The sequence below is a fragment of the Panthera tigris genome, chromosome D1, assembly GCF_018350195.1.
Source record: "Panthera tigris isolate Pti1 chromosome D1, P.tigris_Pti1_mat1.1, whole genome shotgun sequence".
Lineage (NCBI taxonomy): Eukaryota > Metazoa > Chordata > Mammalia > Carnivora > Felidae > Panthera > Panthera tigris.
The window spans coordinates 63,336,240-63,352,204 of NC_056669.1; the positions used below are offsets into that span (position 1 = coordinate 63,336,240).

Consider the following 15,965-nt stretch of genomic DNA (forward strand, 5'->3'; position numbering starts at 1 on the left):
TGCTCATTTTCCCTCTCTCTCTCTCTCCCTCTCAAAATAAATAGACTTAAAAAAAAAGTATGCAATGTTGAACAACTTATTTAACCTCTCCGTGTGTGTTTCAGTGTCCTGATCCATAAGATCAGGCAAGTAATCATACTTAACTCATAGAGCTCTTTTAGGAATAAAATGGTTTATTATATGTAAAGTGATAATAACACCAACTTATATGTCAAATAGTTATTACTCTGTCATTTCAAAGTAATTATAAAATATATATACAGTATGTATTAAAATGAATTCAAGATTAAAGCAATATATAATGTGTCCTGTTCCTAGTTTTAATTTTTTTCCTCTCATCCCATGCTGTGATCTCTTTCAGAATGTAGATCTATAGAATAACACTAATGAGCAGAATCATGAAAAGTGTCATAGGAATGATATCCTTGCTGAAACACTGTCTCCTCCTCAAGGCAGCAGGGCTTAGCTAAGCAGGAGGCACTGCCCAGCCCCCATGGTCTTTTTGACAGCATTTTTTACTTCCTGGTTTCTAAGGCAGTAGATGAAGGGATTTAGCATGGGTGTGAGGACTGCGTACACAGCTGAGATTAGTTTGTTGGAATTAAATGATGCAATAGCTCTGGGCCGAACATACATAAAAATCATGGCTGTATAATAAATTATGACCACAGTGAGGTGGGATGCACAGGTGGAGAAGGCTTTCTTCCTTCCCTGGGTGGAGGGTATCCGCAGAATGGTGGAGACAATGTATACATAGGAAAGGACAGTGGTGATGAGTGGGAAGACAAGAATGACAATAGCCAAAGCAAAGTCCACTAGCTCAGCTGTGGACATGTCTTTGCAAGCCAGCTTAAGGATTGGTGAGATATCACAGAAAAAGTGGTTCATGACATTAGAACCACAAAAGGCAACATGTGAAATGAAATAAACTTTGATGACAGAGACCATGAAACCACTTACATAGGAGAACGCCACCAGCTGTACACAATAACCTGTGGTCATAATGACTGGGTATTGGAGAGGGTGGCAAATGGCCACATAGCGGTCATAGGCCATGGTTGCCAGAAGCACACACTCTGTGCAGGCGAGCGAGATAAAGAAGTAGAGCTGGGTCATGCAACCTGTGAAGGAGATGCGCCGTTTCTGCAAAAGGAATCCATCCAGCATCTTGGGGACTGTGACAGAGACATACCAGACCTCCAGAAAGGACAAGCTACTCAGGAAATAGTACATGGGCTTATGGAGGGAGCCAGTGATCCAAACAGTGAGCATGATGATAAGATTCTCTATTATCACCAGCAAGTAGACCACAAGGAAGAGGAAGAAGAGCAGGACTTGTAGCCATGGGGCAGTGGGGAAGCCCACCAAGATGAATTCACTGACCAGAGTGATGTTTTTCCCCAGCATGACTAAAAGCACTGAGGAGTATTGGAGTCTTGTAACAATACTACAAATAATGGAGATGCTTATGCTATCAGACAAGAGACGAACATGTTAGTAAATCAGACTTTCCTCCAAATGACTCATAAAATAACTTCTTTTAAAACAAAGTCACTTTTAAATGTGCAAGCACACATTTCCATTAAGGCTTTTTGTTGTTTTTTTATGAAAGTCTCCCAGAATCAAAATGCACTCCCATCCCTCTCACCTGATTAAATATTTGAATGTCACTATTCATGTCATTCCCAGGTCCTTTGTCAATGAATATAGATGGTCTCTCCTTTGTTCATTCCAGATCTCTGTTTAATTAGGAAGTCATTTCACAAAGATTTCTTTCCTGCCTAAAGGAAATGTGAAGTATAAGATCATGTCAGAAAAAGTTTCAAAGTTTAGTATTTGGGTGAGCCATTGGTCTTTGATCAGCACACTTTCTTCAGAATTTATTTGTGGAAATAGAAAATAGTTCTTGGAAAGTTCTTTAATGACTCTCCAGTTGCTTTCAGATAAAAATGGAAATGTTTTCAATGTCATATATAGGAGGCACTTCATATATTGATCCCTATATATTTCTCTAGCCTCATCTCTTGTGACCCTGTAAATGGTTTCCATGATCCAGACATATTCAAGTAGTTTTTGCTCCCAAAACACATTACAATCAGTCTCATACTTTGCTTACACTTTTCCCTCTTACTATTGTGCCCATCCCCTAATCTTTATCAGCTGATTCAAGATTTAAGATTCCATTTAGGAGACATCTCACCAAAACTCACTCAAGTGCCTCAAAAGCATTTGCCCCCAGTGCACAACCCCCTCACGCATTGAGTTTTCTCTTCATTACACTGCAGTTTTCCAAAATCCAGGGAGATATTGGTAAAAGGGGGTAAATTTCCACTTATGAGATGAGTAAGTTCTGGGGATCTGATGTACAGCAAGGTAACTATAGTTAACAATACAGTTTCATATACTTAAAAGTTACTGAGAGTAAATCTTAAGTGTTTCATATCATTGAAAGTTACTGAGAGTAAATACCACAAAAATGTGTAATTATGTGATGCGATGAAGATTTTGCCTAACCTTATTGCGATAATCATTTTACAACATATATGAGTATCAAATCCTCACATTCTACACCCTAAACTTACATGGTATATGTCCATTACATCTCAATAAAATTTGGGAAAAAAGACTCTGGCCTTCATGACTGTGAGCCCAATGCCTAGGACAGTGACTGGAAAACACATGAATATTAAATGAATATAGATTAAGAAGTGAATTAATGAATCCCTTGGAGCTTTGGGATCCACAGGAAGTAGATCAGGGGCAGAGGAATGTGAATTCAGGGTATGTTGCTGGCAGAAGGCATCTATCTATCTATCAGGATACACATCTTTTGGACATACCCTCGGCTTATATACCCAGGGTACTGTCACAGCAAACATACCCATTCGGTCTGAAAACCAGGGATATGACCCTGGTCTCAGGTAACTTGGTAGATTGGGTCTGTAAATATCAGCCATTGTTTCAGGTTCTCCTAGAGGAGTAAGGAGAAGGGAGGCAAGAGGGCATGTGAATAAAATGTAAGGACAGGCAGATCTTACAAAGCTGGAAGGAAGAATATTGTCAGGTAGCCCAACTATTTTAATCTGTGGTCACAGGATATCTTTTGAAAACACATAAATGAATGTGTCTTTCTATTAAATACCGCACTCATCCATAAAGACTGAGGTCAGATCCTGCCTTTTGAACATTGTTTACTCCTTCTGACAAACAAATTTGTCCTCCATACCCTTCTCTTGACACATAGAGAGTGGGAAGCTGATCAGGGACTCATTGGCCTAGAGATCTTCTGGCCATGGCTCAGGGCAAGGGGCAAAGAACGAGGCACTGAAATACATATTATGGACACCACTGCCTCCTTTTCATAGCAGCACACATGAGCAGAGCTCAGTACTGCTTGCTGGGTGGAAAAGGATTGTACCTTACCTCCAGGCCTCCAACCAACACTATCACCCCAAAGTAGTTCATTAGAAAGTGGTTTCTAGCCGGGTTTTTTAATGCCTTTGACATAATTCTTTTCCTCGAGAAAAGCAACTAGTTCTGGGAACAGAAAATAGTGAGATTTCCCATGTTCTAGTCTCAGCAGGAAGAATATAGAGACTTTCCTTCAGGATATGTATAACATTCCACATTCCCGCCATCAGTCACAGAATTTCCCACACATTTACCTTTGCATACTAGTTAAGAGCATTGACTTCAGAGTCAGAACAAGCTACTAGGCGTGTCATCATGAGCAGAATATTCAACAATTATGGACTTAAAGATCCATTGCTATAAAGTAGAATAATGTTAATCATGCCTACCGTACTGGTTTGCTGTGAAAATAAATGTGATAATGCACAGAAAAAGCACTTAACATAGGACTTGGCCCGTGGTTTTTCTAAGTGTTAGCTGTTATTATATTATGTCACACTAGACTCATACATGCTACTCACAGGTGTTCATATAAACATATAGATTTCCATTCTCTCTCTTTTGCTCATCTTTTTTTCTGTTGTACTCTGGGGGAATGAGGGAAGCCAAATTTCCCGAACAGGACTATAGTATCTTAGAAGAGCTCTGAGTTACAGATCACTCATGCTTTCTCTCTTATCCTCTCCCTAGCATATTACTCTCATATATTCAAGTATGCCCCTGTTACGTCATAATCTCCTCTACTTTGTCTGCCATGGATGTTCCTCTCAGCAGGTTCTATTTTGTATCATGGAGAAATGAAGAATTCTTTCTTACTATTTTCCTTGTTTTTTAGAACTGAAAGCACTAAGTTCTGGGGTCTCTATGGTATCTAAGGAAAGAAGTCCTTTCATTGTACTATAGAACTTTTTTCCAGTATTTTATGTGCTTATTTTCAAGACACAAGACAGACACTGGCAGACTTCTTCTGGAATAAGAAATATATCTTTTGGGCCTGGTCCAGTACCCGAAAGATCCCATAGCTGCCCACATTTCCCCAACCTTGGGTAAAGAGGTATTCAATCTTCATTTTCCCATTCATTCTCCACAATACCCATTTCCCAATAATGGTGCTTGCAGCCACTCTTCCCAGGTTCCTCCTCATCTTCCTTGGAGCTTTCTTGGATCAAGATTGGATCAACCAATAACACTTTGAATTTTCAACCACTTACCATATTCCACCTGCCTTCCCTTCAAGAGTGGAAAGTTCTGCAGATGTATGCACTAATTATGGAAAAATATACTGGTTTGTATATTTTTGTACTTCCTAGAGGTCCACATCTGGTCTCTGCTTAAACTGCATGATAGGTATTGCAGCACTAAGACAAGACTGGAGCTGAGGCAGGTGAATATATTTAACACTCACCTGCCTCTTGCCCATGTCTTCTTCCCAGGAGGCTCACTGACAGTCTCTTCTGGTTCTAAGGAAACTCTGTATGTGCTGCTAAGACTACGTCCAGGGAACCTTGATAGAAAAGCCAAATCTCCAATTACCTACTAGTTCCTGTTTATACCTGGACCAAGTTTATTTATACCTGTGGGTAGAATGTGGCTTTTTTTCTCTTACTACTATATGCAAGGTAATGCAACACTAAGTTATTCAAAAGCCAGGATAAGAAACTTAAGTAGGTTAATAAGGTAACCAATGCATTCATTTGCTCATTGGTTACAGAAATTGCAACTTGCGTTTATTGAGCTCTTATTATATGCAGGGTGCTGTGCTATACATACTTTGGAATAAAAATATGTAAGTCATGGTTTCTGCCCTTCAGGAACTTGTAGTATTCCAAGTAAAATAATAATATACACTATAATGAGCATAGGATGTGACATGTACCAAAAGAGAGGCAGAAAGCACCCTAGGAACTCCAATGAGGGAGTAATGCTTTCTTTTTTAAAATATATTTTTATAATGTTTATTTATTTTTGAGAGAGAGAGAGAACACGAGCAGGAGAGGAACAAAGAGAGAAGGGGACAGAGGATCCAAAGTGGGCTCTGGCTGATAGCAGTGAGTTTGATATGGGGCTCGAACCCATGAACCACAAGATCATGATCTGAGTCAAAGTTTGACACTCAACCAGCTGAACCACCCAGGTGCCCCAGAGATTAATGCTTTCTAATTTAGGGATTTAAGAAAAGGTTCATCAAGAGGTGTCTTTCCAGACTCATACAGAAAGATAGTGTGGAAGTACTGTGATGGGAAATAATTTTGGCTCAGCAGTCAGAGAAGATCTGATTCCTAATCTAGGATTCTACTGGTTTTAAGACCTTTTACCTTTTAAAATTGCCTTATTCCTTAGTTTATTCACTCATATAATGGGATAACAATAATTCATTTGTTAACATCATATCATTAATGTTAGTTTCAAAAATAATATGTATGTGAAAGCAATTCTAAAACAGCTTTGTGATAACTATACAAATGTAAATATTGCCTGTGTTGGAATGTGAGCCACAGCCATGATTTGATCAGAAGAAATGAGGTGAGAGGGCTTTCGAGAGACCAGCACAGGAAAGAATATAGTGAGAAGCGAGATGGTGGAATAATGAGGTCTCTGCAGTGAGGAGAGGTCACAGCCACCACCTTGGTCTCTAGGAAGCACTCAGTCATTTGATGAACGTTTGTGAAGCAGGCACTGTGTGCTAAGAGCAGTGTGAAATGACACCTGCTGTCTGTCATTAGCCCACAGTCTCTGCTATTAATTGTGTGTCAGTAGCCCTGAAATTAAGAATCAAGGGCTGAAAGTTTTGTTAGAATGAAGGCCCAGGAAATATACTTGTATCTCTTTGAGTAACCAAAGGTAGATGAAGGAAATGATGCAGGGGCCTAAAAATATGAAAAATCCTAGAGAAACTTTAGATCCTACAAAGGATCTAAAGGTCTATATGTGACTAATTAGAATCTGATGGAGAAGGATGGACCTAGCTCTTTTCCCACTCTCCCATATTCTTTGTCTAAAGGCATATGGTGAGTTGGCACTAATTCTGGGAAGGCTGGGACCACTGGGTCCTCATGAAATGAGACTATGGAATATCAAAATCAGGGAGGGTAATTATCCCCTGAGGAAAATGGAAACACCTATGCTATAAGCCTTCTCTTCTCTGCAGTGCATGAAACTGTCCACTCATGCTTGCCTGCACGACATGATGCTATGTGAAAGAGCTGGCACGGTTTTGTTAGAGTTGTTAAATGTGAAGCAAAAAATATTTGTCAAAAATACTTTAGCTCTCTCTTATAAATTAGCAAAATAAAACAGCATCAAGGTATGAATTTTATGAGAATTAAAAATCCAGGAAAATTTGAAAAAGAGGTTTTCAACATAGCACATAAAAGCCAAATATTTGCTGTATGTATCACCATAAGCAAACAGGGTTGGCTTACTACTATTATTATGAAGTCACTGAAATCAGAATTACGAAATAATTTGGTATAAAAAATAATAATTTATTTTATTTTTTAAATAACTTAATTTTGGGTTTAATATTATTTTAGAGAAAAGTTTCAAAGATAGTAAAAAGAGTTCTCATATTTCCCTCCCCTACTTTGTTTCCCCTAATATCATCACCTTACATTTCACTGTACACTTTTAAAAGTAAGAAGCTAAAACTACTACATTGTTGTTAACTAAACTCCAGGTTTTATTCAGAATTTACCAGTTTTTCCTTATCCATTTAATGTCACAGGATCCAATCTAAAATATCACACTCCACTTAAGTATTCTGTTTCTTAAGTCCCCTCTATCAGATAGTTTCTCAGTCTTATACTTCCTAACTATAAGGGCTGTTTAAGCAAAATAGGGTTTCCAGTACTATAGAAGAACTGTTATTTCTCAAATGCTCTTTTCCAAAAGGTTTTTAGATATTTTCTGACTCTGTTCAATGTGAAATGTTAGCAAATTATAAAAAGAATTGGATTATAAAGTTCAAGCAAAAAAAATACAATCTAACATTCATTTTCACAAGATTGTAATGGGTAAGATATTAAAATGAAAACCAAAAGAAAAAAAAAGGAAAACAAAACATACTGTGAAGAAACTTGAAAGGGAGACTAAGTGGAGTTTATCAAAGTTGATGGGAACAAGTAGGTATTTTTGAGCATGGAACCCTCTATGTTGATCCTCTCTTGTTCTATAGATGTGAGTTACCTCTGGCCACTCTGAGTATCTCTCCTACCTGAAAGATCCAGTCTGGATCCAGTACTCCTAGAAGGAGACTGGAGACTCCCCAGACACTGCCCTGCAAAAGGGAATTTAAAAAAGTCACAGTATCTATGCAATATTTTTAAAGAATGGCAGCCTATAAAGATGGTTTGAAACAAACAGGATCAAATGTAACAGGAATAAAATAAAATTCTCTATCTAGGTTGGGGGCAAAATTAATTAATCAATGGAGGATGAGGAATACTTCATCTGACAGTTAATAGTTCACTTGAAAAGTCTTAGGTTTTGTGCCATCAAATTCAGTATGAGCCATGAGAATCACATGACTTTGAAAATGCAGTCCAAGTCAAAAGAGAAGTTTGGATCTTGCCATAGTTCACATGGACTCAAGCATCTTTTCATTCATTGTTAGTGAAAGATGAATATATGCAGGAAATGTGCTAGACACTTTTCCTATACCTGAAGTATCTGGTTTTAAATTTTGAATTCAGAATTAGAGGAATTTTTTAAAACTTGAGAAATTAATGCATTTTACTGTAAAAAGCTTGGAAAATAAAGAAAAGCACAATGAAGGAAATCAACATCATGTTTTTACTTCCTATTAACTGGAGTTAACCTATAAGGAGGTTCATATAATACTACAACAGTGATGTCCAGAGACTGACACTCCAGTCTCAGATTTGTAAACCCATTTCAGAAATTTATTCTTGGAGACAGTTAAGAGATAGGATTTTGATGAATTTTCATCTAGTCATTATAAATGTAAGTTATAATAGATTGTAATAACACAATAAAATATAAAAACAAATTATAATAATAAAATACTTATAAGGTTATGTAACTTTTGGCACAAAAAGATACATATACTAGAATTTTTAATAGGTAGCAACTAGCAAATAATGCTCGATTTCCTTGCTAGTAGCCTTTCAGACTTTATTAAACAGCAGAAAACTATGGAAAGACAGGCTGCAACACCAGAAGTTTCCCACATCTGGAGAGAAGCTTCATGTAGGCTGTTGTCTTCAGTGTTCTGATTCTTAGGTCATTGTAAGTTTCTAAACACCATGCTGAGATACCCTGTATCCATCTGTCTTCCCAGATGAATAAAGCTGTGTATTTTATTGGGTAAGAAATGCTTGTTTAAATCAATATGTTGGTAACAATACCTTTGGCACAGAAGGCAGTTTATAAGAGTAATGGCTAAATTGCATGGTTATATCTAACATCTCAGTTAATTTCCTTCTAGCCTAATTTAAACAAACAATAAGACTGGTAACTTTTTTTGAGATGGTCAGATTTTAGATGCATTTTTGCAGGTAGAACCAGAGTCTGCTTCAGGGTATAACATCTGTGCTATCTCACAATATTCTTTGCTCAGAAAAGCCTATACTTGGTTTCATGCTGAGCAGTCATGATCTTTTTTAAAATTAATTTTTAAAATTTGAGTACAGCAGGCACACAATGGTACATTAGTTTCAGATGTACACAGTAATTCAACTTCTCTATATGTTATGCTACACTTACCACAAGTGTAGCTACCATTTGTCTCACTACATCACTATTACAATATCATTGACTATATTCCCTATCCTGTGCTTTTTATTCCTGTGACTTATTCAGTCCATAATGGAAAGCCTGTATCTTCCACTCCTCTTCACCCATTTTGCCCATCCCATACCTTCCTCCCTTCTGACAACCGTCAGTTTGTTCTGTGTGTTAATGGGTCTGATCTTGCTTTTTGTTTGTTTATTCATTTGTTTTTTTAGATTCCACATATGAGTGAAATCATATGGTATTAGCTTTACTTATTCTGACTTATTTCACTTAGAGTAATGAATGCCCTTGAGGTCCATCCATATTGTTGCAAATGACACATCTTATCCTTTTTTAAGGCTGAGTAATATTTCAGTGTGTGTGTGTGTGTGTGTGTGTGTGTGTGTGTGTGTGTGTGTAAATCTATATCACATTTTCCTTTTCCATTTGTAAGCCTAATACTTTTGATGCTGTTACATAACCTAATATTTTGATTTATTATACTGAGAATATTTCTCTGTCATTAGCTCTATGTAGATCATGGTATTTTAAGATCTACATAGTATTCCACTTAATGTATGAGTATAAGCTTATAGTAAATTAGTAAAACAGATTTATTAAATAAGTGCACTTAGTCACTAGCTTGGTGTGTGCACTGACCTAGGTAAATCAGGAAATGGATATAGAAATACCTGGAGTCCACTAGGTGACATGTTGCTAACACAAAACTTCTCAGTTTCCTATCTGCTTGCCTTGTAATTCATACTAAAATAATCACCTGGACCTCCTACCTCATAAGCTATCGTCAGTGGTTTGCAGCTAGAAGAGATTAACCAGAAGTCTCCTAATTCTATTCCATAATGAAGTCTGTGCTTCCTTGAATGGCTTCCTCCTTCTGCTTTCCTTTTCTAAATGACCTTTAGCCACAGAACTAAGACAAAGAGCAAACCCAGGAAAGGCCATTTAGAGAGATATTAGTTCTGCATTTGTTTGCTTATTTAAATATTGAAGTGCAGTCAGTCTTCTGCTCAGAGCCAATCCTTCTCATCCCATCAGGATGCATGATTCATGAACCTGTTCTATGTAAATTACAATAGAGTAGATAACATGGAACATTCTAACATGTATTTACAGTGCTGTCCTGCAGAAATCCAGCTGCCAGCTTGCAATCCATCCCTCTTCTTCCTTCTGGATTAGTTCCATGGTGGTGTTTTTGAGCCCTATTCCCTAATTTAGAGCATAAGAACTCCTCTGGACTTCATAGAAGATATAGATGCCAAGTTTAAGAGCATTTTCTACCCATCTCTGCTTGCTTTCCTGCGCTTAGCATCCTGGCCCTGGTATAGGTGTAGCGTATGGCGTAGGGCTCTCTTGACCTCTTGATTGCGTAAGCAGTAAATGATGGGGTTGAGCAAAGGTACAATGACAGCATAGAGTACAGAAACCAGCTTGTTGGTGTCAAAAGCTGAGAGTGCCTTTGGCCGGGCATAGATGAAGATACTGGCTGCATAGAAGATGATCACAACAGTGAGGTGAGAGGCACAGGTGGAAAAGGCTTTATGGCGCCCAGCAGCCGAGGGAATTCGTACCACAGCACCAGTGATGGCCATATAGGAGGCCCCAGTGACAGAGAGTGGCCCCAGCAGGATAAAAATGGCCAGAACAAAGTCTGTAAGCTCTGCTGTTGACATATCAGTACATGAAAGATTGAGTAATGGGGAGACATCACAGAAAAAGTGGTTGATGATGTTGGGTCCACAGTAGGAGAGGCGAGAAATGAGAAAAACTTTGACCATGGAGATACCAAAACCTCCAGCCCAGGAGCCAGCTGCAAGCTGCACACACTGCTGACCGCTGACAATGACAGCATAGTGGAGAGGATGGCAGATGGCCACATAGCGATCATAGGCCATAACAGCAAGAAGGACACATTCAGTGCAGCCCAGTCCCAGGAAAAAATAGAGCTGTGTCATGCAGCCCTCAAAGGAGATTAGCTGTCCCTGGCTCTGTTTGGACCCAGCAAATCCAGCTAACATCTTGGGAATAGTGACAGTAACATACCAGATCTCCAAGAAGGACATATTAGCCAGAAAGAAGTACATGGGTTTGTGAAGGGTGGGGTGGTTTCTAATTGCCATAATGATGAGTGTGTTTTCAGTCAGCACCAACACATAGGCCAGCAGAGAAAGGGCGAATAAAAGTGCCCGCAGTGGCGCAGGAGCCGGGAAGCCCAGCAACACAAACTCACTTACCCTCCCACTCTGATTCCTCTGCTCCATAATGTCAGTCTTGCCCACTGATCTTTAGGAGAGAGAACAGAGGGCCTTCAGGAGGCAGCAACAAGAACCCAGGCTTTCTTGTGGTGGGTTTATATTGACAGAATGTTTGTATGCGTGTCATTCATCACCAAACTGAGGACGTCACTTTCTGCTGTAATCTGGAAAAGAGCTAAGACAAAAGTAAACAAAAATGAACTGCTTCATACTGGGAATAGGGTAAGAGTCTGTTCTGGCCCTTGGAGAAGAATATACTGATAAACACTTGTAAAAGTGACACTAGTTGGTTACTGAAGAATATAGATCAAAACCAAATATAGTAGTAAGAGAGTCTAGGCTGCCCTAAAGTGAGAGTTTGTGAGCTAGATTGTGACTCTGTTTTGAGGAAATAAGTTACACAATGGAGGAATAACAGTACTAAACATGTAACACAATTGAGTATTTGCTATGCATTAATTGTATGGACACTGTTTTAAAATATTTGCAGATATTAATTCACTTAATCTTCAGAAGAACGCCGTGAGTTAGTACGATTTTAACGCCACTTAACATCTAAGAAAACCGAGGCATAAAGAGATTAAGTAACATGTTCCAGGTCACACAGAGTGTAAGAGATGGAACCAGGAAGTCAGGACCTCAGAGCTTCGAAAATATTCAGGCAACACAAAGGAGGGACTATAAGATCCATCCTGGATTTATATCCAGGGGAGAGGATCTTTGGGGCTCAGCTACAAGCAACTCCATACTACAAGAAAGAAGGAACATTGTAGAACCCAAGAAGTCACAGCATCTCTGGATAGAAACTTCTACAAAACCTGCACTTAGAGGAGGACTTGGGATGCACCTTGAAATTATTTTAGGAAGGTATTCTGGATGGTAGAAATACTGAGAATCCCATCAGTTCTGAAAGTTGTGCTCTCTTGGAATGAGAGTAGCCCCCTTCTCGAGTATTGTCAAAAATTAAACTGAGACATATTGAAAGTTTCAAGTTTGTTTGAGAAAAATTGATTTAAATTGGGCAGCACCAAACGGAAAGAAGTAAACTGTGCTCTATTGACGGAAGCTAATGAATGGAAAGACTTTTATAGAGCAGACTCAGAAGAAAGGCAAGGGCATTATTTGATTAGCTACATTTAAGTGGTTGCCTTGCTTGGGAAAGTTTCCTTGGCTGTTTGTGATTGGTTGTTCTTAAATTTTGTTTTCTTGGATATGAACACATTTACAATTGACTCTAGCTTAAGTTTTGGTTTGCTTAATAAGTAGGCAACCAAGGCGTGAGAGCCATCTCAGTCTAATGACCTCTTTGTTTAATTATTTTGCCAGTAACAAGACCAGTAAAAAAGCATACATTTAGTGGAGTACTCTCTTTGTTTACTTTGGTATCAAAAATAAAATTTGCCCTTTCAAAATTTCAAGGCTCTTCTGGATTTGATGTGGAACAGAAGCAGACATAGTCACATGGGGTTATTGTCACCCTACTGTCTCGACATGGTCATACATTTGAAGGGAGTACAGAGATTAGAAAGGAGAATAGGAGAGAGTCAGCTAAACATCAGGGTGCTATTTCCCCTAAGGAGTTTCCTTACTTTTTAGTTTCAAGCTCGTTCCTCTGAGAACAAAATCAAACTTCATATATCAAACTTCAACCTGCTAATGACTTTTTTCTAGCTTTGTTGAGAGATAATTGACATATAACATTGTGTAAGCTTAAGGTATACTATGTGACAATTTGATACAGGTATATATTGTGAAATATTTACCACAATAAAGTTAGTTAACACACCCTTTACCTCATACAGACTAAAAGTTTTAGTACATAAAAGGCAAACAAGAGACTTACTAAGTCTTTAAGTGGCTTACAGTCTAGTGGTGAGGACATATCTTCCTCTTCTCATTCTTGAAAATTTAAACTGCTATGCCTACCATTATACCATGTACCAGCTTCATAAAAGGGAACCTAAAAATTACAATTGTAATTGTACAGTTACATTCATATCCTTACCCTTGATCCTTTCTCCTCAATACCTGCCTGATATACTATTTGTTGTGCATTTAACCCTCTTGGCCTCAGATCTTCCCGCTTATCCTTTAATCTTCTCTATCCTCATATTTGATGCTCTGCACGCTAAAAACAAAAAGTCAGCCTCTCACATGTGGCTCCTAATTGGTCTCACTGCCTGTAATCTTTCCCTGAAGCTCAAATCTGACCATTTCATTTCCCTAATTAAAATTCTTTCATAATATCCCGCTGCCTACACAATAACATTCAAGCTATTTAACGAGGCACATGAGTACCTCATGATATGCACTTCTATTACCAAAACCTTATCTCTTGTCACAGACTACATTGTATTTTATACCTTGCAGCTCTTGGTATACCATATGATTATCACAGCTGGGGCAGGGGGTGGGCAGTGCCGGGGTAGTTCAGTAAATTAAGTGTCCGACTTTGGCTCAGGTCATGATCTCACAGCTTGTGAGTTCTGAGCCCTGGGTCAGGCTCTATGCTGACAGCTCAGAGCCTGAAGCCTGCTTCAGATTCTGTGTCTCCATTTCTCTCTGACCCTCCCCGACTCACACTCTGTCTCTCTCTCTCCAATATAAATAAACACTAAAAAAGTTTTACAGCATGCTTATCACCTCTGTACCTTTGCTTATGCTGCAATCTGCATAAGGGTGGCCAGCTCCGAATTAACCTTCAAATCTTGGCTTTTGTGGCATCTCCACATAGAGGCATTAATTGTCCTTCTTTCTTTCTTTCACCTAACACTTGTTTGGTGAGGTTCCTCTCATTACTGTTCCCATTAGAGCCTGTGAAAGCCTAGCAATTATTTCACTAGCTATATCACTGCTGCTATTATTCAGGTGGATGTACAGGAAGAACTTTATGCCAAAGTGCCTCAGATGTCCTTAATGGTATAGCAAGGAGTGGACATAATTCTCTTAGTGTCACATGGGTCCCTCAAATAGAAAATGTCTAGAAAAATATTTCCTAAGCCTGTTATTCCTTTATCACAGTCAATAACATTAGTTTCCATGCAGTCACCTATACCAGAGATCTGAAAGTCTCCTACATATTTATTCTCCCCATCCCAAACCCACATCTCACTCACAACTAATCTAAGTTATATCTTAACTTCTTCTTTAATTATCTCTCATGTCTGTCCTTCTCTCCTGTCCTATTTCTACTGCCTTCCCCCCAGTCGCTTATGCCCATCAGGTCCTTGTTATTTCTCAGTTTAGCTATTTCAGTATCTTATTACCTGATCTTTCTTCCCCTGGTCTCAACCCTCATAAATCTAAATGCCATTTGTTTCTAGAGTGAGATTTTATGTAGAAGTATGACCATATCACTGCCCCAAGTGCATCCAATTTTGGGAAAATACATACAAAATAAGCCCCAAATATATTTCTTTTAACTGTCCTACAATAATCCAGTCATTGACCACTATTTCCCTTTTTCTAAGTGTGACATGATGTTCTCTAACTCTGGAATTTGCACATACTCTTCTTTCTATCAAAAATACCTATCCCTAATCCTAGAAATGATTGGTTATCCCTCATGTTTCAGTTTCTTAGTTACCATGTTCCAAAACTACCCATATTTCTAGACATAGATTATTTACTGATATATCTGCCTCTCCTTTTGACAGTAGCTCCTATTATAAGCTCAGCTTTAGTAAAGGTATTATGGCCATTAGTAAAGGTAAATGGTTGTATGGATGGATGGGAAAATGGAGAAAGGTATGATACAGGCAGAACTGATGAATTGCAGATCATAGGAATGGGCTGTAAAGAAGGCATGATGTAAAAAGGAGTTGTTTGGAAATGATCAGGAGTAGAGAATTTAAATGGATTACCAGAAAACTTGACAGAATTGGAATAATATGTAAGGAAAACAAACATCAAGTGTAGAAGAATGAGTAGACCTACAGGAACCAGATAAAACATAAGAAAGATTATGTGCAAAGAGGTTAGAATTTCTGTAGATAATATAGAGCATATTTGGGTAGGATAAATGTGCTATATAGACAAAAGATCCAATGAAAGAAGATTAGGCAAAGATATCTATAACATAGAAAGAGTTGACTATGAATGGAAGATTATAAAAGCTTTAAGGAGGCCAGGCACATTACAAATAAATAAAGAAACCAGCTATGAGTGGAAAACATGTAGAAAGCAATATCAGTCTGATGATTAGGATGGACCAGATGTGGAAAATACTGATAGGAGTTTGGGTTTTATTAGGCGTAGACAGTAACAGGAAGAGAAATTTATTAGACAGAAAGAAAACATGGGGAAATTCACCACTTGAAGAGGAATGAAGCAGATGATAGAATACACTCACTTTATTTGGATGTCTTTCCCTCAGAGTCCTCCTAAGATGACCAGGCTGGTGAGGAAAGGACTTAGGGAATGTGTATAAAAGAAATTTGATGCATCAGGACAAAGAAAGATAGTGTAGTGACTCCATCTTCTCTTCCTCCGATGATCAGAGAACACTGCCAAATCAGGAAAGGTGCTTTTATCTTGCACCTCCCTCCT

The 15,965-nt window shown here is 38.4% G+C and overlaps 2 protein-coding genes across 2 annotated transcripts; both read right to left on the reverse strand.

The window, feature by feature from the left end:
* Nucleotides 1-462: 462 nt before the first annotated feature.
* On the reverse strand, nt 463-1,407 carry LOC102957306 (olfactory receptor 6-like). Its single transcript, XM_007083279.1, has one exon. The coding sequence runs from the start codon at nt 1,405-1,407 to the stop codon at nt 463-465; it is 945 nt and encodes a 314-aa protein (XP_007083341.1).
* A 9,032-nt stretch (nt 1,408-10,439) lies between these two features.
* On the reverse strand, nt 10,440-11,423 carry LOC102970320 (olfactory receptor 226). Its single transcript, XM_007083165.1, has one exon. The coding sequence runs from the start codon at nt 11,421-11,423 to the stop codon at nt 10,440-10,442; it is 984 nt and encodes a 327-aa protein (XP_007083227.1).
* Between the last annotated feature and the right edge of the window lie 4,542 nt (nt 11,424-15,965).

Coding starts and splice junctions, on each gene's coding strand:
- LOC102957306 (XM_007083279.1), bottom strand. CDS start 1,407: ATGCTGGGGAAAAACATCACTCTGGTCAGTGAATTCATCTTGGTGGGC.
- LOC102970320 (XM_007083165.1), bottom strand. CDS start 11,423: ATGGAGCAGAGGAATCAGAGTGGGAGGGTAAGTGAGTTTGTGTTGCTG.